Raw genomic sequence first — 22,233 nt, forward strand, 5'->3', positions numbered from 1 at the left:
AGCAAAGCTTAATTAAGCAATTTATTTGTTTAATAAAGGTAATCAATAGAAATAAAACAAAATAAAACATGGAAAAGAAAATAAGATGATACCTTTTTTATTGGACATAACTTAATACATTTCTTGATTAGCTTTCGAAGGTTGCCCTTCTTCGTCAGAGCGGAAATAAGCAAATGTTGGTAGACGACACTGTCTGGTGGGTGTCAAAATATTTAATCATTCTGACTTCAAAGGTCTTACGTTCCTGTATTGTTTTAAAGTTACCTTTCATTATTCTTACTATGAAATCACTGGTACAGTGTTCTGGTTCTGTAAACAATACAGGAACACAAGATCTGGGTTTTCTAGCCCATTATAAACCAGCGCTGTACTACAGGGGAGTGCGTTTCTCCTTAGCGTACCTTGCCAAGCTGAAAGTATGGCATGGCAGCAAGTTTATTCATCTACTTGATAAGGCGGCAGCTAATAAATTTTGGAGCATCTGTTGGTGGAGACCCGACTCCCAGTCTGAGCGCCCGCCTTGGCTGACTTGTGTAGAGCAAGCTTTAAAAACAAATCGACACGGGCCCAGGTGCAGGACTAGGCTGTGGTTTATGTTTCCTGTGACACAAGAATCACAAGCTTTAAGCTTAAAAACAAGTACTGCTGTAAAGGCATTTTTGTAGAGACAGTTTGCACAAATTCTGAGGAGACGGTGAGCAAAGGAAGCACGTATAGGAAACGCGTATAAGAAAATCAAGTACAATTTTTAGTACATAAATAAGTGCGTAGCACTAGGATTTGGGCATTGCATGTCTGGGTTCCTTGATTAGTGATTAGAAATTGCAATGCTCTCTCAAGAACCTTCACATACTTGCTTCTTGAGCCTTTATTAATCCTTTCTTCATTTCTGTAACATTTCAAACCACTGAATAAATCTTGCTTGACTTGATTAATTATTTTTTTTGTAGATCCAATTTATTTCAGGCATTCCAGGTTTTGGAACCTCGGGACTCAGGGGGCGTTGGCCGCCCTAGTCCCTCAACACTTGATGGTTCTGGAGCATCCCCACCAGGTGGCTGGTGGAGCAGAGAAGTGCAGCTGTGATCATTGATGTTACCACTCCCTTAACTGTCACTTATGGTCAGCTGGGATTTGTGATTCTCCACGGGAGCGAGGGGAGACTATTACGATAGGCTGAGAATACAGCTGGGGCAGAGGGGGATTTTTATATTCTGTGGCGACGTGGGAGCCTGATTACTGCTATATACTCTTTATCGTATGGCCTGATTTCGGAGGACTCCCTAATGTATCTCCATTCCTGTCCTTGGTCAGGGTGCCAGCTATATCTGGCTTTGATTATGTCCTGTGACTTTATATTATAATGAAGGCTTCCCACTGGGATCTGGAGGGGACATTTGAGTCTGGGCTGTTTAGTTACTGATCTATGAGCATTTTTGGATTTCCTATTCTCCTTCGGTCACTGAGGGGTTGGTTGCTGGGTTAATCAGTTTTTTTCTTTGTGCCCCTTGGGGGGGGGGGGGGGCATCTATATCCGCTTCTATTTATCTTCCTTTAGAATGGGCAGGTGGTTTCATGTGAGCCAGTGTCTGTTGCTATTCATATTATTGCAGAGGTACAGGGATGGCAGATTGTATGGAGGGTGATATAAGTTCACAAAGGGTGGAGGGAGGTGGGGGCAAGGGGAGTGAGTGTACATGAAGTGTATGGTTGTTGGGGGGGGGGGGGTTCTTTTGGAGTGTAAGGCTTCTGGAGGAGACTTAGAGTGGGGAGGCTTTGTACATATACCAGTTGCGGGCTTTCATAATGTATTCACTTTCACCCAGTGGGCCTGTCTGGGGAGCTCATGGAGTACATCATACAAAAAATAAATACAGATATAGTATCAGGCATGTCAGCATAATGGTTAATTTAAAATTTATTACCTTGAATGTTGCAGGTATCAATTCACCTATTAAGCAGGAGTGGAGGAGTGGCCTAGTGGTTAGGGTGGTGGACTTTGGTCCTGGGGAACTAAGGAACTGAGTTTGATTCCCACTTCAGCACAGGCAGCTCCTTGTGACTCTGGGCAAGTCACTTAACTCTCCATTGCCCTATGTAAGCCACATTGAGCCTGCCAAGCGCGGGGTACAAATGTAACAAAAGAAAAAAAGATTCTTACATGGCTTCAGAAGATGGGGACAGACATAGCCTATCTCCAGGAAACTCATCTTACAGCCCATGAACATGACAAATTGAAAAGGGGATGAGTGGGAGATTTAGGCCATTCATCTTATTGTGGGAAACAGTGGGGAATTTCCATTTTACTCTATAAACAATTACCCTTCCACCTTCATAAGCTGTGTCAGGACAGGGAGGGCAGATATGTATTGATGGCTGGTGAACTTTGGGGCCGCAAGCTGTTTTGTAATATTTATGCACCAAAAGTTTATAACAATAAATTTTACTCTGCTTCAGTGGCCTTGGTGTTGGCCTATGCAGAGTATCAACTTATACTGGGAGGGAACTTCAATATTACTGCAGATCCTTTACAAGACTGTAACGCCCCCCCCCCCCCCCCCAAGGCATGACCTAAATATTATGCTGGGCAGAGCATACCTTTTCTACAACACCTACATGTCCTGGACATCTGGCGCATCCTCCTTCTCCATTCACAGAGACAGACCAAGACAGGTTTATTTATTTATTTATTTTATTTATTTGTTGCATTTGTATCCCACCTTATCCCACCTCTTTGCAGGCTCAAAGTGGCTTACAATACGTCATGAGTAATGGAAGAATGTTAGTAATAAACATTTAGTATTGCATGTTCTTGGTCAGCATGATAAGAAAAGCGAAGTAGTAGTAAACAAGCAGATTTTAGGAGACAGTTCTAAAATTAAATAGGCGAGTTGTGCATATTCACTTGGGTTGATCTTTTTGGTATGCTCTTTCAAAGAGATGGGTCTTCAGTAGTGCGCAGAAGTTCGCTATTTCGTGTATCGATTTCAAGTTGCTCGGCAGTGCATTCCATAACTGTGTGCTCAAGTAGGTGAAGTTTGACGCATGCATTAATTTGTAGTTCATTCCCTTGCAACTGGGGAAGTGCAGATCAAGGAATTTGCGGGATGATCTTTTGGCATTCCTAGGTGGTAGGTCTATTAGGTCCGACTGGTGCGTCTCCATGGATAATTTTGTGAACTAGTGAACATATTTTGAACGTGATGCGTTCCTTAAGTGGGAGCCAGTGTAATTTTTCTTGTAAGGGCTTTGCACTTTCAAATTTTGGTTTGCCAAATATGAGTCTAGCTGCAGTGTTCTGGGCTGTCTGGAGTTTCTTGATTATTTGTTCCTTGCAACCGGCATATAGTGCGTTGCAGTAGTCTAGATGACTGAGCACTAATGATTGTACCAAGTTTCGGAATACACTCCTTGGGAAGAAAGGTCTTATTATTTTTAATTTCCACATTGAGTGAAACATCTTCTTGGTCATGTTTCTCGCGTGGTTTTCTAGCGTTAGGTGTGCAGGGTCTTTGCCATGATCTTCATCTCTGAGGACCAACTGCATGCCTTGAATGCTCCTCTCAGTGAAAAAGAAGTCAGGTTGGGAATCAAGTTGCTGAAGTTGGCAGAAGCTCCCGGACTCGATGGTTTTGGTCCTGAATACTATAAGCTTTTGGGGGATTTGGTGGCAGCAGTGACGTTCCTAGGGTGGCTGACAGTGCATCAGGCTCAGTCTCTGGCTGTCTTCAAGTCTAGGCTTAAAGCCCACCTCTTTGCTACTGCTTTCGACTCCTAACCATGACTCTCTTACTCAACACCCTCACTTATCACCCCTACCACTGCAATTTCCCCACCCCTAGCTGTCTGTTCATCTGTCCAATTTAGATTGTAAGCTCTGTTGAGCAGGGACTGTCTTTTCATGTTAATTTGTACAGTGCTGCGTAAGTCTAGTAGCGCTATAGAAATGTTTAATAGTAGTAGTAGTAGTAGTACAGTTTGTAGGGACATTCTCTTTCCTGGGTGCACTCTCTGAATACCTGCCCGCAGGCCCGATTATTAGTTAATGGAGTACTCATGGGGAGTTTTGATCTTTAGAGGGGCACTCGCCAGGGATGCCCGTTACACCTATTACTGTTTTTGCTTGCATTTGAACCTCTGGAGATTAAGATCTGACAATACACAGAGAGTAAGGGAATTATGGTTGGTGGGTTGGAATGCAAAATCAGTCTCTTGGGCAAGACATTTTATTATATTTGGATCGGGTGCCCCAACATTTAGATGTCGCCCTGAGGTTAGTACAAGACTACGGAGCTATTTCGGGACTTAAAGTAAATTGTGCAAAGTCTGAGTTGTTGCTGCTGGCAGACAAAAGTATGGCGCCCTGGCAAGATGATCTACTCATTTCCCGGTGAAAAAAATCCCATGCGTTACTAAGGCATCTATTTAAGCACCAATCCGCAGTGTAATATTCTAGATCCTATAGAAAAAGTCAAACAAATCTGCTGCATGTGGAAGGGTCTTCCTTTATCTCTGAGGGGCAGAGTAGCCCTCATCAAAATGGTTCTTCTACCTAAGCTTTTATAGCCCTCACAGACCATTCCTATCTGGTTAACTTGCAAAGATGAGGGTATTTACAGAAGTGTTATGAGTTTCTTTATCTGACGCAGTAAGAAGGCGCCTATAGCTTACTTAACCTTAACTATGGATAAAGGGCATAGGAGCTTGAATCTTCCAAAACAAACACATAAGCACAGACCCATATAAACGTACACACACCCAACACTCAAAGACATGCATTTACAAGCAGAGGAGTTAGAAAAAAATTCAATGATCAGTGCTCTGAATAGTTTCTCCACTTGTGTTACATAAAGTCTTAGAATGCCTCAAGCTTTTTGGGATCATGCCTTATTTTATTTACTCTACCTGGCATGTTCACCCTTTTACAGATTTTTGTATCATCGAAAAACAAACAAACCTTTCATACTAACCAATAGTGCTTTGTACCTCAATATATAATTGCAATTTGGCATTACTCAAAGGTCCCCATAATTGAGAAGAAATAATGGATCAGTTTAAGGCTATAACCCCCTAACTGAAAATCGACTAGAGTTCTCTAGAATGTGTGTATATCTTTGGGGTGCAGATAGAAAGAGAAGGTAAGATGTAGCCAAAATGGTGATGGGGTGGATTCCTTCTGTTCTTCCCTAATATTTCTCTACCTTTTGTAAGCTCCATGTGTTTGACATGGAGAACAAAAAGTACTGGTAGTGGGGACATTGCACCTCTGGCGCTCAAGATGCATAACAATGCAATTATGCTCCATACCATTGCTGATTCAGATATGTTTCTAAAACATAGTCATGAAAAACTTCATTTGCTCAGTTGGAGCAAACCCAGAAAAGTGAGAACCTTCCAGCACTGGTACAGTTTGTACCCTTCTTAAGAGTTTGGTAAGCTGCTGATCTGCACCCTGTCCAACTGAAATGTGAAGAATCATTCATTATTCACTTAAACCTATGCCAAAGTAGCAGAATTGCTTCCACTGAAGAACAGAAGTATTGATAACAATGCATTTGATATTCACTAGGTAAGAAGATAAATATATTCTCTCATGAACAAAAACTACTTACAAGATTCTGTGGGATTTTTCTGTGATGGAAAAGACCTGTGATTAAATTACTTTGTATGGAGAACAGATTTTATTTTTCAAGTTTTATCCTGGATCTTAAGATAATGTGTTTTGGCTTCTGGACAGAAATAGTAGTGTTCTCATTATTTCAGTGAAGAAATTATCTTGTTGTTTTAGCATTTTTTTTTATTCTACTCATGGGCAGTATATAGCATCACTTAAATCCCACAGAAGAACCTGATCTGCCTCAACCAGGTATGCCCAGGGCAGAAGGTTATATAAAGTATTGCTTATATAAATATTAAACAGAACTGGGCCCAGGAATGAACTCTGGGATACTTCACTGATATCTTACTTTGCTTCTCTGTCCCTAAGTTTAATAGTTTCATCCTGTCACGCTACAGCTTCAAGCTTCTTAAAACCTGCCTTGTCCCCTCTGAAATTTAGGAAAGAATTGAAAACACAATTGTGCATGTCTCAGATTTATGCTGACATCATCAGCTATAGGATTTGGAAGAAGTGGGGTTAGGCTTGTTAGAGTACTTCTCAGTTTGAGCATGATTGATGCAGTGACTCTTGCTGTTTTCATGTCTCTCACCGAGTCAGCTCCACTTTATCTGAGTAACTAAAGGCATTAAGACAAACGTTAATGAAAATGAATGATTTTTAACTTATTCATGAACAGTGTCCTTTGAGCTAATTTAAAGATGGATTAACATTATACCATTAATTTTCAAATGGATGTACATCCTTACAAGTTCCATATAACTAGATGACAATTCTCAGATGGCAGGTGTACCTTTTCCCAGAATCTAGCATGTAGTTAACCTCCCACTAAAGAGGGAATATTTTATTGTTTGCTTGTGTTTCCCTTATATTTTGGCATTATAAGTAACCTGTTGTCTATTGTATGTGCACACCTAGTACATCATAATTAGCCAATTCTTACATCCCTATGAGGAAAGGCTGAAGTGGATAGGGCTCTTCAGATTGAAGAAGAGATGGCTGAGGGGAGATATGATAGAGGACTACAAAATACTGAGTGGAGTGGAACGGGTAGCTGTGAATCGCTTGTTTATTCTTTCCAAATATACTAGGACTAGGGGGCATGTAATGAAGCCATTAAGTAGTAAATTTAAAACTAATCGTAGAAATATTTCTTCAGTCAATGTGTAATTAAACTCTGGAATTCATTGCCAGAGAATGGGATCTTGCCAGGTACTTGTGACCTGAATTGACCACTGTTGGAAACAAGATACTAGGCTTGATGGACCTTCGGTCTGTCCCAGTATATCTACACTTATGTTCTTATGGATGGTTTATAAAAATGAGAATGCTTAAAAACAGGATACGTTTAGTCATCTTAACAGAATTAGCCCTTGGGTTGATAATCTACCAATGAAGCATCAGAAGGCTTGAAACAGGACAAGAACAAATAAAGGGGAAACAATTTAGCCGTGGAAATTTCCTGTCTTCTAAAAGCAGACCTAAAGAACTAGAGAGGAACCCTGTAACACTAATGTAAATTCAGATGCATGGCAAAAGGATAAAAAGGGAGAAAGCTTCCACTATCAGTAAATCTCTAGCCCCTCATTTCTCTTTGCAACCCTGAGTCAGGGTTCCAGGATTGTGGGGAATCTGCAGAAAAGTTTAATACTCAGTTTAAAAATGACTCCTTCAAGTTCATCTTTGAATGGGTCTAGCTGATGAATAAGAAAGATACAGGGAGAGAGATTTGCAGGCCTCAAAAACCCCTTTAATCAGTCTTAAAAATGAGTTACAATATTGGCTGATAAAATAAAAAAAATTAGAGTGGAATTTTTTTGAATAGTTATTAGCTCTACAACCCTCCAGATTAATGTGTTAATGCTGAACCCATATCTATATATGTGGGTATATATGAATATTGAAAAATCAAAGCAAATGATCCTTCCCTGGTTTTATTAACTGATGATCTAATACTAAAGGGGTTGGAACTTGATATACCACCTTTCTGTGATTACAATCAAAGCAGTTTACTGTTTTATATACAGGTACTTATTTTGTACCTGGGGCAATGGAGGGTTAAGTGACTTGCCCAGAGTCACAAGGTACTGCAGTGGAAATCTAACCTAGTTCACCAGGATCAAAGCCCGCTGCATTAACCACTAAGCTAGATAAGACATTTGCAAGTCCACTCTGCATTGCCAATTTTCTCTATAACCTTCAAAGGGTGACCTTGATACCTAGCATGCAGCATTTTAGTGAGGTTACAGTGAATAATTCCTGTGCCTGATTCTGACTGTCCCATGACTTCTCAGGACATCATTGGAGAGGGCTTGAAGAGGGATAACAAGCTGTCGCATCAGAAGAACATGCAAAAGGACCTGCCTCTTTGTGCACCCCTTTGCATACTACTGAAGGCACTGATCTAATCTGGATCTAGTTTTTCTTTTTTGTTTGAACTGAATGCAAGTTTGATGCATTTTTCTGATTTGGGGATTTGAGTTCAGGGGTATGATAGTGGTTGGTTTTCTAATATAATTGGAAGTTTAACTCATGCATCAATATTTCTAGTGTGGTGATGACAAAATATTTTTAGAATGTCAACTACTGCATTAAAAAAAACCAACACGTATTAAGCACCACTATTCAGATAGGGGACAGCACTGAATATATGAATACAGTGGTCTCTACCACCTGCTATGTATATAGAGGCTAATTCTATAGCTGGTGCTTGGTAGGAATTTATTCTATAAAGGAATGTAAACACTTACTTTATTTTATAGAATACTAACTCAGGGTAGATACATGCATATAAGTAAAGCACAATCACATTTCAACAACAGGGCTGGCGTGTATATATCCCGAGATATGCATAACTTTCATCCCACCCAGACTATGCCTTTCACCACCTGAAAACTATGGACTACTAGAGATATGCGCCTAGTTTTATTTAGTTTTAAAATGTATGTACCACATTATCTAGACATTCTAAACAGGTTATAGAATAGCACTTAGGAAGCATACCTGCCATATATGACCATATGCTAGTAGTCTAAACATCTGCCCATGTAACTGGCACACAAATATTAGAGCCTATTTTATGGAATTACCCCCATAGTGGCCATATTCAGATTCAGCAAGCATGTAATAAACTCTGGAATTCGTTGCCAGAGAATGTGGTAAAAGCAGTTAGCTTAGCGGGGTCTAGAAAAGGTTTGGCTAGCTTCCTAAAAGAAAAGTCCATAAGCCATTATTAAAATGGACTTGGGAAAATCCACTGCTTATTTCTGGGATAAGCAGAATAAAATATATTGTACTGTTTTGGGATCTTGCCAGGTACCTGTGATCTGGATTGGCCACTGTTGGAAACAGGATACCGAGCTTGATGGACCTTCAGTATGTCCCTGTATGGCACCACCTGGAGAGTAGCATTTGCACTGTAATTCAGTTGTTGTGGCCCTTAATGCAGGCGGTATATTCGCCGAAACACGGACCCATGTAAAGTCATTTTACATTTGTGGTGCTTAATAATGGCTTTGTTTTCAACCTTCTTTGGCTGCAGGGTTCCTTTTGTTCCACCCCCTACTTTGTCTTTGCTCAGATTCAGCTGCTATACACATAGTTATGCAGTTTAATTTAGGGCAGAATATTTCCAGCCTAGAATTAAACTGCAGAGCTATATAGATAGTGGCTCAATATCACCCCTATTCATATAATTGGGCATTCCTCCCTTGCTGCACCCTAACTCCTCCCTGGCATTACTAGTATAAAGGGCAATTCTTTAAATAGGTGCCCACATTTACATGCCCGTCAACATGTAAATGTATAAAATACTAGCACTTATATGCATAAATGTAAACTATCTTACATAGCACATAAATGCAAGGTAGCGTATACACAAGCAGATCATGGGCATGACATTGACCGACAGGTGGCAGAGGGTGGTGGTAAATGGAATCTGCTTGGAGGAAAGGATGGTGAGCAGTGGGGTTCCTCAGGGGTCGGTGCTGGGGCCCATTTTGTGGGAGGAGTGGAGGAGTGGCCTAGTGGTTAGAGCACCGGTCTTGCAATCCAGAGGTGGCCAATTCAAATCCCACTGCTGCTCCTTGTGATCTTGGGCAAGTCACTTAATCCTCCATTGCCTCAGGTACAAACTTAGATTGTGAGCCCTCCTGGGACAGACAAATATCCAGTGTACCTGAAAGTAACTCACCTTGAGCTACTACTGAAAAAGGTGTGAGCAAAATCTAAATAAATAAATTCTATCAGAACTCTGGGATGAATACCATCCAATCCAGGAGATTTGCTACTCTTCAATTTGTCAAATTGCCCCATTGCAAAGACTGGAAGTGGTGCAAAAAAAAAAACCAACTACAAAAATGGTATGGGATTTACAAACCGTACGAGGAGAGACTTGCCGACCTGAACATGTATACCTTGGAGGAAAGGAGAAACAGGGGTGACATGATACAGACTTTCAAATATTTGAACGGTGTTAATCCGCATACAAACCTTTTCCAGAGATGGGAAGGTGGTAGAACTAGAGGACATGAATTGAGGTTGAAGGGGGGAAGACTCAGGAGTAATGTCAGGAAGTATTTTTTCACGGAGAGGGTGGTGGATACATGGAATGCCCTCCCGCGGGAGGTGGTGGAGATGAAAACAGCAATGGAATTCAAGCATGCGTGGGATAAACACAAAGGAATCCTGTTTAGAAGGAATGGATCTATGGAATCTTAGCGGACATTGGGTGGTGACGCCGGTATTTGGAGAATAAAACCGGTGCAGGGCGGACTTCTACGATCTGTGCCCTGAGAAAGGCAGGGACAAATCAAACTCAGATATACATATAAAGTATTACATACCATGTAAAATGAGTTTATCTTGTTGGGCAGACTGGATGGACCATTCAGGTCTTTATCTGTCATCATTTACTAGTTACGTTACTAAGTGGCACCATCAGGATAGTACCACTGAAAATCCATGGCTAGAGGACTTACAAATTTAGAAGCAGACATTAAGGGGCAACAAGAGATCCAAAGGTTACAACTGATACAGGACACTGCAGCTAAACTACTCTATGATGCCTGGAAATCAGCTCATATTATCCCACTGCTGAAGAAACAAAACTGGCTTCTCATATTGAATTGTACTCAATATAAGATCCTTATCTTGGCACACAGAGCCTTCTGTATTGGAACACCATGGAATATGCATTCACTGTTGATTCTCTACTGTCTAGTTTACCCACTTTGTTCATCTCAAGCAAATCTTTTAACTGTTCCCTCTCTAGATAACTGAAGGGATACATTTTTTCAGGTGTCTTGCATCACTGCTATGGAATGCTCTCCCGATTGAAATCCTGCAGGAAAGCCCTTATAAGAAATTCTTAAAACAGGTGTTAAATGTTTGAGATAACCTAGGTACTGATGAGAGTCACCCAAATAGTTTTGATAATCTACATATAACTGCTGGTATAAGGAATATCTATGGTTCCCCTATTGTGTCCTACTTCATGGCACTGTTTTTAGGATGGAATTGTTGTCCTGCTACTTCCCTGCCCTTTTATGTCTTTATGCATGAACTATCATAATTATGCTTTATTTTTGTTGTATTTCTGCTTCTATTGTTTATGCTGCAAATTGCTCTGATATTAGGTGAAGAGTGGTATACCAAGTGCCTTGAAATAAATACTACTACTATTACTTATCATTTCTATAGCGCTACTAGACGTATTCAGCTCTGTACACTTGAACATGAAGAGACAGTCCCTGCTTAACAGAGCTTACAATCTAATTAGGACAGACAAACAGGACAAACAAGAGATAAGGGAATATTAAGGCGAGGATGATAAAATAAGGGTTCTGAACAAGTGAATAAGGGTTAGGAGTTAAAAGCAGCATCAAAAAGGTGGGCTTTTAGCTTAGATTTGAAGACGGCCAGAAATGGAGCTTGACGTACCGGCTCAGGAAGTCTATTCCAGGCATATGGTGCAGCAAGATAAAAGGAACAGAGTCTGGAGTTAGCGGTGGAGGAGAAGGGTGCAGATAAGAGAGATTTACCCAGTGAACGGAGTTCCCGGGGAGGAATGTAGGGAGAGATGAGAGTGGAGAGGTACTGAGGAGCTGCAGAGTGAATGCACTTATAGGTCAATAGGAGGAGTTTGAACTGTATGCGGAAACAGATAGGAAGCCAGTGAAGTGACTTGAGGAGAGGGCTAATATGAGCATAACGACCCTGGAAGAATATTAGTCGTGCACAGTGGCGTACCTAGGGTAGTTGACACCTGGGGCCGGTCATTTTTTAACACCCCCCCCCCCAAAAAAAAATCCAGTACTAGGCATGCCGAGAATACAAAACACTCAGGACCTATAGAGCAATTCTACCATACCATAAGCAGTCATTTCTATGAGTCACACAAGGAAAAGGAAAGCATCGTAAACACTACAGTGAGCACTAGAACATCAATTCACCTATTGTAAAACGAAACCAGACAGAATAGTACAGATCGTAGATCCTGCACAGTCAATGCCAACTGAAAGCCATGTCTTTTTCACAAACACAGATACACCCTAATCCACTATAGAATAAGTAATCATAAACTTTCTATTTAGACAAAAATTAAACTGAACCCCCAATGCCAGACTCTGCATACAATGCAACACCACAGAAACAGAAACTGTCCCCTAGTACTGTGCAAAATATAAAGACAGCAGATGTAAATTTGAAAAAAACTAACAAGTACCAATCACCACTTTACAAATTAACAAATAGAAATAAAACAAATATAGAAAGTAAAATAATACCATTTTATTGGGCTAATACATTTAGCTTTCAGAGGCCAAATCCTCCGTCCTCGGGTCAGTACAGTATAGTGCTGTTACAGGATCCTATCCTGACCTGAGGAAGGGGGTTTTGTTCTCAGAAAGTTAGTCAAAATGTATTAAAATTAGTCCAATAAAAAGATTACCTTGTTTACATGTTCTATTATAAACATTTATTAACACAGCTACAATACTACTTTATCCTAAAGCAAAAAACAAAAATATATATTTTATTTACAGTTTGTTGTCTCTGGTTTCTGCTTTCCTCATCTTCTTTTCACCGTCTTCCTTCCATCCAGCATCTGTCTTCGTTCTCTGCCATCCAGTGTCAGCCCTCTCTGCTGTCCTCTCCATCCAATGTCTGCCCTCTCTCCTTGCCCCTTCCATCCACATCTGCCCTCTATCTCTGCCCCTTCCATCCACTGTCTGCCCTTTCTCTCTGCCCCTTCAATCCACCATTTGCCCTCCCTCTCCCATCCATCCAGGGTCTGCCCTCCCTCTCACTCCCCCTTCCATCTAGGATCTGTCCCCTCTCTCTCTGCCCCTTTTTTCAGCCCCCAGTTCCAGCCCCCTTCTCCCCTCTGAACACCTCCACCCCAGTCCCCTTCTCCCCTCCCCTTCTCCTGTCTGAGACCCCCACCCCAGTCCCCTTCTCCCCTTCCCCTCCCCTGTCTGAGACCCCCACCCCAGTCCCCTTCTCCCCTCCCCGTCTCCCATCTGAGATCCCCAACCCAGTCCCCCTTCTCCCCTCCCCCTCCCCTGTCTGAGATCCCCACCCCAGTCCCCTTCTCCCCTCCCCTCCCGTCTCCCATCTGAGATCCCCAACCCAGTCCCCCTTCTCCCCTCCCCCTCCCCTGTCTGAGACCCCCACCCCAGTCCCCTTCTCCCCTCCCCTTTTCCCCTCTGAACACCCCCACCCAGTCCCCTTCTCCCCTCCCCTTCCCTTCTCCCATCTGAGACCCCCACCCCAGTCCCCTTCTCCCCTCCCCGTCTCCCATCTGAGATCCCCAACCCAGTCCCCCTTCTCCCCTCCCCCTCCCCTGTCTGAGATCCCCACCCCAGTCCCCTTCTCCCTCCCCTCCCGTCTCCCATCTGAGATCCCAACCCAGTCCCCCTTCTCCCCTCCCCCTCCCCTGTCTGAGACCCCCACCCCAGTCCCCTTCTCCCCTCCCCTTTTCCCCTCTGAACACCCCCACCCAGTCCCCTTCTCCCCTCCCCTTCCCTTCTCCCATCTGAGACCCCCACCCCAGTCCCCTTCTCCCCTCCCCCTCCCCTATCTGAGACCCCCACCCCAGTCCCCTTCTCCCCTCCCCTTTTCCCCTCTGAACACCCCACCCCAGTCCCCTTCTCCCCTCCCCTTCCCCCATCTGAGATCCCCACTCCAGTCCCCTTCTTCCCTCCCCCTCCCCTGTCTGAGACCCCCACCCCATCCCCTTCTCCCCTCTCCGTTTCCCATCTGAGATCCCCAACCCAGTCCCCTTCTCCCCTCCCCCTCCCCTGTCTGAGACCCCCACCCCAGTCCCCTTCTCCCCTCCCCTTCCCTTCTCCCGTCTGAGATCCCCACTCCAGTCCCCTTCTCCCCTCCCCTGTCTGAGACCCCCACCCCAGTCCCCTTCTCCCCTCCCCCTCCCCTGTCTGAGATCCCCACCCCAGTCCCCTTCTCCCCTCCCCTTTTCCCCTCTGAACACCCCCACCCGAGTCCCTTTCGCCCCTCTCCTTCCCCACCTCAGTCCCGTTCTCACTACTGTCTGAATCGGCGAAGCAGCATCGCAGGCAGCGCCTCGTCTGCCCTGGTGCTTGTAAAAAAATCAAATCTCCTTCTCCTCGTCTTGACGTCGACTCGGGCCTTCCAATCAATCACTATGTCCCGCCCGCCCTCGCGGAAGTTACCTTAGAGGAGGGCGGGACATAGTGATTGATTGGAAGGCCCGAGTCGATGTCAAGACGTCAAGACGAGGAGAAGGAGAGATTTGATTTTCTTCACAAGCAGGGCAGATGAGGCGCTGCCTGCGACGCTGCTTCGCCGATTTTTGTTTAAAGGAGGCGGCGGGAGCGGAGCAGCCCCCACCCACTGGCACCCGGGGTGGACCACCCCCACCGCCCCCCCCCCCCTTGGTACGCCACTGGTCGTGCAGCAGAATTTTGAACAGATTGAAGAGGAGAGAGATGCCTAAGAGGGAGACCCGTGAGAAGCAAGTTGTAATAGTCTAAGCGAGAGGTGATAAGAGCGTGGATGAGGGTTCTGGTAGTGTGCTCAGAAAGGAAAGGGCGAATTTTGCTGATATTATAGAGAAAGAAACGACAGGTTTTAGCAGTCTGTTGAATATGTGCAGAGAAGGAGAGGGAGGAGTCGAAGATGACCCCAAGGTTACGAGCTGATGAGACAGGAAGGATGAGAGTGTTATCCACAGAAATAGAGAATGGGGGAGGAGGAGAGGTTGGTTTAGCTCAGTCTTGGTCATGCTTAGTTTTAGATGGCGCTGAGACATCCAGGCAGCAATGTCAGACAGGCAGGCTGATACTTTGGCCTGGGTTTCAGCTGAGATTTCTGGTGTGGAGAGGTAGATCTGGGAGTCATCAGCGTAAAGATGATACTGAAAACCATGGGATGAGATCAGAGTACCAAGGGAAGAAGTATAGATGGAGAAGAGAAGAGGTCCCAGGACAGATCCCTGAGGTACACCAACTGACAGTGGGATAGAAGTAGAAGAGGATCCACTAGAGTATACACTAAAGGTACGCTGGGAGAGATAAGAAGAAAACCAGGAAAGAACAGAGCCCTGAAATCCAAGTGAGGACAGCGTATCAAGGAGCAGGCTGTGATCAACAGTGTCAAAAGCAGCAGATAAATCGAGAAGGATGAGGATAGCATAGAGACCTTTGGATCTGGCTAGGAACATATCATTGGAGACTTTAGCAAGCATTGTTTCAGTTGAATGAAAGGGGAGAAAGCCAGATTGAAGTGGATCAAGAATAGCTTGAGATGAAAGAAAGTCAAGGCAATGGCGGTGAACAGCATGTTCAAGTATCTTGGTTAGGAAAGGGAGGAGGGAGATGGGGCGATAGTTGGAAGGACAGGTAGGGTCCAATGAAGGTTTTTTAAGGAGTGGTGTGACTACGGCATGTTGTGAAGGCATCAGGAACAGTTGCAGAGGATAGTGAAAGATTGAGGATATGACAGATAAACGGGATGACAGTAGGAGAGATAGTGTTAAGTAGATGGGTGGGAATAGGATCAGAGGAACAGGTAGTTAGTTTCAAGGAGGAAAGAAGATGTGTAGTTTCCTCTTCAGTGATTTCAGAAAAGGAAAAAAAGGAGGCAGGGGTTGGAGGGTTGAGAGAATGGACTAAGGGAAGGAGAGGTGGAGGTGACCTGGTTGAGAATTCAAGTTTAATCTTGTGAACCTTATCATGAAAGAACTCAGCCAGAATCTGGGGGGAAAGTGAAGGGGGGGTTGGAGGTGAAGGCACTTTGAGGAGAGAGTTCAGTGTGGCAAAGAGACGACGAGGGTTTGAGCCAAGAGAATTAGTCAACTGGATGTAATAGTCCTGTTTGGCAAGTAAAAGAGCAGACTGGAAGGAGGTCAGCAAGAATTTGAAATGTATGAAGTCAGCATGGGCACGGGATTTCAGCCAAAGGCGTTCGGCAGAGCGGGCACAGGAACGTAGGTAGCGGATTCTAGAGGTCAGCCAAGGTTGGGATTTGGTACGTTTTACAGAACGGGGAATGAGAGGAGCGAGAGTATCCAGAGCAGAGGCGAGAATAGTATTAAAGGAAGAGACAGCCTCATTGACAGACTTGGATAACATAGTGGTAGAGAAGAGATTTGAAACATTGGAGGACAGAGTAGAAGGGTCAATAGCTTGAAGATTCCTAAATGTATTGGTTAAGATTGGACGGGATTGGGGAGGAGGGTGTTTAAGTGTGAAAGTTATCAGATGATGGTCAGAGAGGGGAAGAGTTGAGGCACAGAAACTGGAGAGTGAGCAGTTAGAGGAGAGGATAAGATCAAGACAGTGGCCATTCTGGTGTGTGGGGGCAGTGGAGCACAGTTGAAGATTGAAAGAGGATGTTAAAGCAAGAAACTGCGAAGCATAAGAGTCAGAGGGATCATTAGCATGAATGTTAAAATCCCCAAAAATGAGGGAAGGAGATGAAGGTTCAAGAAAGAAGGAAAGCCAAGCATCAAAGTCGGTGAGAAAGGAAGAAAGGGACTTATCGGGGGGGGGGGGGGGGGGGTCGATAAATGACTGCTACTCAGAGAGGCAGAGGAGCAAATAGACGGATGGAGTGGACTTTGAAGGTAGAAAAACAGTGAGACTGAGGTAAATAATAGAACACTAAAATGTTATAAATTACTTTGTGTGTAGACTAGATTTTTTTCACACAAAGTAATTTATAACATTTTAGTGTTCTATTATATTTTTTTTCATTTTATCCTAGATCTTACAATAATGTGATTGGCTTTTGGACTAACAATAATAGGATATTACTCGATGTGTGATTGTTTGGTTAATATGTCTTACTTTTGATTAAGGATTGGACTGGGGATCATGATTTACAGATCTTACCATGAGCAGTAGACGGTGATTTATTTTTAACTTGATAACCATCCATGGGACCTTTGCCTTTGCCCAGGAATACTTGGCATAAAATGGCATGGCAGAGAGGAACCCTGCCTGAGAAAGGCAGAGTTGGCAAGCAGGGTTACAAGGGAACTAGAGGAGGGATTTTTTAAAAATTTGACTTCTATAACAGTCATTTGTTTTCCTATTTTCTCCTAGACTCTATGTTTCATAAAATGAATTGTTTTAAAACAGGAATGTTTTATGCTTGGGTTTTTTTAGGTTATTAAATGCAAGGCAGCCGTTGCCTGGGGACCCAATAAGCCACTCTCAATTGAGGAAATAGAGGTTGCACCACCAAAGGCTCATGAAGTCCGTATTAAGGTAAAGTATTTGTATTCAATGCAAATGTTGTACTCAGAAACTGATAAACCTACACCGAACAAAGTTTTTTTTTTAATATATATATATAACATTCAGAAATAGTACCAGGCCTAGATAGAATGGACAGTCTCCAGGGTTTGGCTGTCTGGCATCCCATTTACACCAGGGCATGCTCATTTCATGTTCACACAAGCTGTATGTTTTATTATCAGTTACAAACTTCTAAAACCCGAATGCTGATAGGTGTCTCTACAGACATTTAGCATCAGTGGAGCATTAGAGGTTTCATGCTGATCTTTAAAATGCTGAGATCCAAAGGAAGTTAAAAGAAAACAGACCTATAATGTTCTTAGGCTTCTGTGGCTGGTGTCACGATTGTTGCAGTTGTCTGGGTCTTGACGCATCTGGGTAAGTGGAACCAAACGTTTCAGCCATCATGCTGTGACTTTCATCAGGGTATGTTGTGAAGTCTGTTTGTCTTTATATATATAGTGAGTTCTCAAACCTGATTGGGTGGGGTTTGAACTTTTCTGACTCAATTTTCTGCCTCAAGCTCCTTCCTTCCTGAGGAAACTACCCACCTCAAACCCCAGCCAATCAGGTTTGAGAGTCCACTATATATATAAAGACAAACTGCAGACCTCACAACATATTATGAAGAAAGCCACAGCACGATGACTAAAATATTGGTTCCACTTACTCAGATGTGGCAAGACCCAGATAACTGCAACAATCAGACCTCTAATCTCTGTAAGTTATTTAGTCTGTATCTTTGGAGTTGGGGGAAGGGAAAGGAAATTTTCATTTTCCTTTATGTGATTTGGAGATATTTGTACTGGGTTTGACTAAATGAATATTCTTGTCAGTTTCTACATTTGGTGTTTTTCAGAAATTACTAAATAATGTTCTCTGCTAAAATGTCTAAATATTTATAACCCGCTTAATTTCTGAATTAGTTCAAAGTGGCTTACGAAACATATTTAACTATAAACAAGCATACGGTAAAATTAAAATAAAGAAAAAAAAATAAGAATCAACTCAAATATTTTTGGCATAATTACGTTTTCAAATGATAACTAAAATAAGAATAAGAAAGCTGTTTTATAGACAATCATTGACCATTCCAAACCTGGGCTGCCTGACACAGAAAAGAGCCTTCTAATATTTTCTTCATGTGAACACGTTTAAATGAGGGAAAGTTCAATAAATAGCAGTCTAAGGGCCCTGTTTACTAAGGCGCATTAGCGTTTTTAATGCACCTACAATTAGTGTGTGCGTTAACCTTGTAAGCGCCTATAGGGATATTGTAGGCACATACACAGTTAACGTGCATACATGGTTAACGCACATTAAAAATGTTAATACGCCTATAAAGCAGCTTAGTAAACAGGGCACTAAAGGACCGATACCGCGACTCCCAGAGGGAATATCAATCAAATTAGATAAATGAATAGGTGCAAGTTCACTAAAATCCTTAAAAAACACATGATAAATTTAAACTCTACATGAGGTCGAACAGGGAGCTAATGAAGTTTCATAAATAGCATGATCATACTTAATGTATGCATAAATTTGTCCAACACTGCATTTTGTAATAACTGAAGCTTCTTTCAAGTCTTAGTTGATATTCCAGAATAAATGGTATTATAGTAATCCAATTGGAATAATACCATATGCTGAACTAGTAAGGCAAAGTGATCTTCATAAAAATGAGAGTGTAACACTTGTGTTTCTTGGTAATGTAGGTCCCTGTAATCTCTTTCTGAACTTATGTTTAAATCTGTGCTGTGATTTACAGATGGCATTACTTTAGTTCTATATACCCTTCTATGTGTGCAGTTTGGTAAGCAACAGACATGGGATATGATAATCTCTAACAACCCGATATTCAGCCGGTACCGGGCTGCACAGTGGCCTGAGCTGGCTTACCTCTCTGACAGTCAATACAGTATCCTGAGGAACCATCTAAGCAAAAATACAGGGATCTTATAACTGAGTCAGACACTTCATCTCTTGAAATCAATTCACCAGGAAGGAAGATAGTCATATGACTATCTTACTTCATACCTAAACTAGTTAGTCTCTTTAACAATTACAGGTGATCAACTAGATCAAATGCCACAGAAAGATCTAATTGCATAACCACAGCCTTTTCCCCCTTACAAGCAATATCTTGACAAGAAGGACTAGACCACTCTGCCCTGCAATGGCAAAAGAAAGCAAGTGCCTATTTTTATTGAAGCACTTGTTTCCTTTTGCCCACTCTTTAGTGCTGAACTCCCTTTTGAAATCACATTCAGGCTGATCTGAAAGAAAATATGTCCCTGTGAGACCCCGGGCAAGGTTTCTGGGGTGGCCCTGGAAATAACTCAGCCAGACAGGCAGTGACGATGATCCTAGGTCGGCTGCCACCCAGGGCGGATCGCCGATGCGCACTCCCCCCTCCCCCCGGGTGCAGCACGACACCCCCCCTGGCGCATCAACCCCCCCCCCCCCCCGGTGCATTCTTGGCTGCTGGGAGCAGCCGCGTGGCTCTTGGTTCCGCTGGCTCCCTGCTGCCTCTGCCTCGGAACAGGAAGTAACCTGTTCCAGGGCAGAGGGAGCAGGGAACCAGCAGAGCCGACAGGTGCGCGGCTGCTCTCTGCACCCCTCCAGTGGCGTAGCTACGGGTGGGCCTGGTTGGGCACAGGCCCACCCAATCTTGGCTCAGGCCCACCCAGCTGCTGTGCCACACTGCTCTCTACCCCCTTCTCCTCCATGGCATCCTGGCATCTGCATTCCGGTATCTGAACCTTCCCGGTGTCAATACAGGTGTCCTTGATGCCTGCAGCGATTCATTCTTGCTGTTTGCGCCATCCCTGCAGGCTTCCATCTGCCATGTTCTGCCAGACAGGAAACAGGCAATGGCGTCAACGAGGGCGGAATGTGGCAGAAGGAAGCCTGCGGGGCCGGCGCAAGCAGTGAGAATGAATTACTGCAGGTGCCGAGGACACCTGTACCGGCATCAGGGAGGGACAGAGTTTAAAGACAGGTGCGCGGATGCTGAAATGCTGCAGAGGAGAGGGAGAAGATGTGAGGTAGGTGGAAAAAAAACCTTTTATGTTCTTAAAAAATATCTCTGTGAAGATATTTGTGGTGTGTGGTTGGGGGGGAGGGGTAGGGGGCACATATGCGTGGAAGGGCCCAAACACAACCTGTGAACTCTTAGGTCTTCTGAAACTCAGGTCTGGATCCAGCCAGACCCCAGCAAGGCTTGCAAATCTTAACAAAAACAAAGTTGGCTTACCTCAAGCCAGGTCAGAGCAGCTAAATGCTCTAAGTAAAGGCATAAACTTAGGCTTCGGTTCTTCCTTCCCTGGGCCTCCTTAACCTTAGCCTGACCCTATCTTTTAATCTCCTAGATATTGACTCCACCCTTCCTGGATTACTTCTTCCTGGGGCGACATCAGTGCTCTTAGGGTGGCCCAGACTAGTTAGACAGGGACTTTTCTTAATGGTGAGGGGCAGTGTTCTATAAACCCCCTCACAGTCTTCATGTAAGTAGTCGATTGGATAATCATCTCTGGTTCCATCAATTTTGAAAAAAGGGAAGATTGGAAATAGAACTTTCTCCTTCGTTTTTCCATTATCGGTTGAGGACGCCCATGTGTTACGCACGCCCCAGTCCCGCCTTCACTATGCCTCCGACATGTCCCCCGTGAACTTTGGTCATCCCCGCGACGGAAAGCAGTTGAAGATGCCCAAAATCGGCTTTCGATTATGCCGATTTCGGTGACCCTGTGAGAAGGATGCCCATCTTGCGATTTGTGTCGAAAGATGGACGCCCTTCCCTTTTGAAAATAAGCCTGCTAGTTATTCAAAGTTGTTAAATCAGAAGAGGATTGTGAAAAATTACAAGAGGACCTCACGAGACTGGGCGTCTAAATGGCAAATGACGTTTAATGTGAGCAAGTGCAAAGTGATGCATGTGGGAAAGAGGAACCCGAATTATAGATATGTAATGCAAGGTTCCACATTAGGAGTCACCGACCAAGAAAGGGATCTCGGCGGAGGCGTTGATACATTGAAACCCTCTGCTCAGCAAATAGAATGTTAGGTATTATTAGGAAAGGAACGGAAAACAAAAATGAGGATGTTATAATGCCTTTGTATCAGTCCATGACCTCAAATATTGTGTTCAATTCTGGTCACTGCATCTCAAAAAAGATATAGTGGAATTAGAAAAGGTACAGAGAAGGGCGACGAAAATGATAAAGGGGATGGGACGACTTCCCTATGAGGAAAGCCTGAAGCGGCTAGGGCTCTTCAGCTTGGAGAAAAGACGGCTGAGGGCGGATATGATAGAGGTCTATAAAATAATGAGTGGAGTGGAATGGGTAGACTAGAATCATTTGCTTACTCTTTCCAAAAATACTAGGACTAGGGGGCATGCGATGAAGCTACAAAGTAGTAAATTTAAACCAAAGTGGAGAAAATCTTTCTTCACTCAACGTGTAATTAAACTCTGGAATTTGTTGCCAGAGAATGTGGTAAAGGCAGTTAGCTTAGCAGTGTTTAAAAAAAGGTTTGAACAGCTTCCTAAAGGAAAGGTCCATAGACCATTATTTAAATGACTTGGGGAAAATCCACTGCTTATTTTTGGGATCAGCAGCATAAAATATATTGAACTTTTCTGGGATATTTGTGACCTGGATTGGTCACTGTTTGAAACAGGATGCTGGGCTTGATGGACCTTTGGTCTGTCCTAGGGTGGCAATACTTATGTACTTATGTAGAGGGGAGTCCCAGTTCCTATCGAGGACTTCCTTGAGTACTTTGTGGAGAGGGACAGTCACAGCATCCCTAGGAGGAGACATGTGGACC

General features: G+C 43.5%; 1 protein-coding gene across 1 annotated transcript in view; it reads left to right on the forward strand.

The window, feature by feature from the left end:
* LOC115461129 (alcohol dehydrogenase 1-like) overlaps positions 1-22,233 on the forward strand; it is a 75,926-nt gene that overhangs the window by 15,260 nt on the left and 38,433 nt on the right. Inside the window, exon 2 of the mRNA XM_030190725.1 lies at positions 17,269-17,370. Coding sequence (XP_030046585.1) covers positions 17,269-17,370 — 102 coding nt within the window. The remainder of the gene's footprint in view (positions 1-17,268; positions 17,371-22,233) is intronic.

Source organism: Microcaecilia unicolor, chromosome 2 (genome assembly GCF_901765095.1).
Source record: "Microcaecilia unicolor chromosome 2, aMicUni1.1, whole genome shotgun sequence".
In the NCBI taxonomy this organism is placed as follows: domain Eukaryota; kingdom Metazoa; phylum Chordata; class Amphibia; order Gymnophiona; family Siphonopidae; genus Microcaecilia; species Microcaecilia unicolor.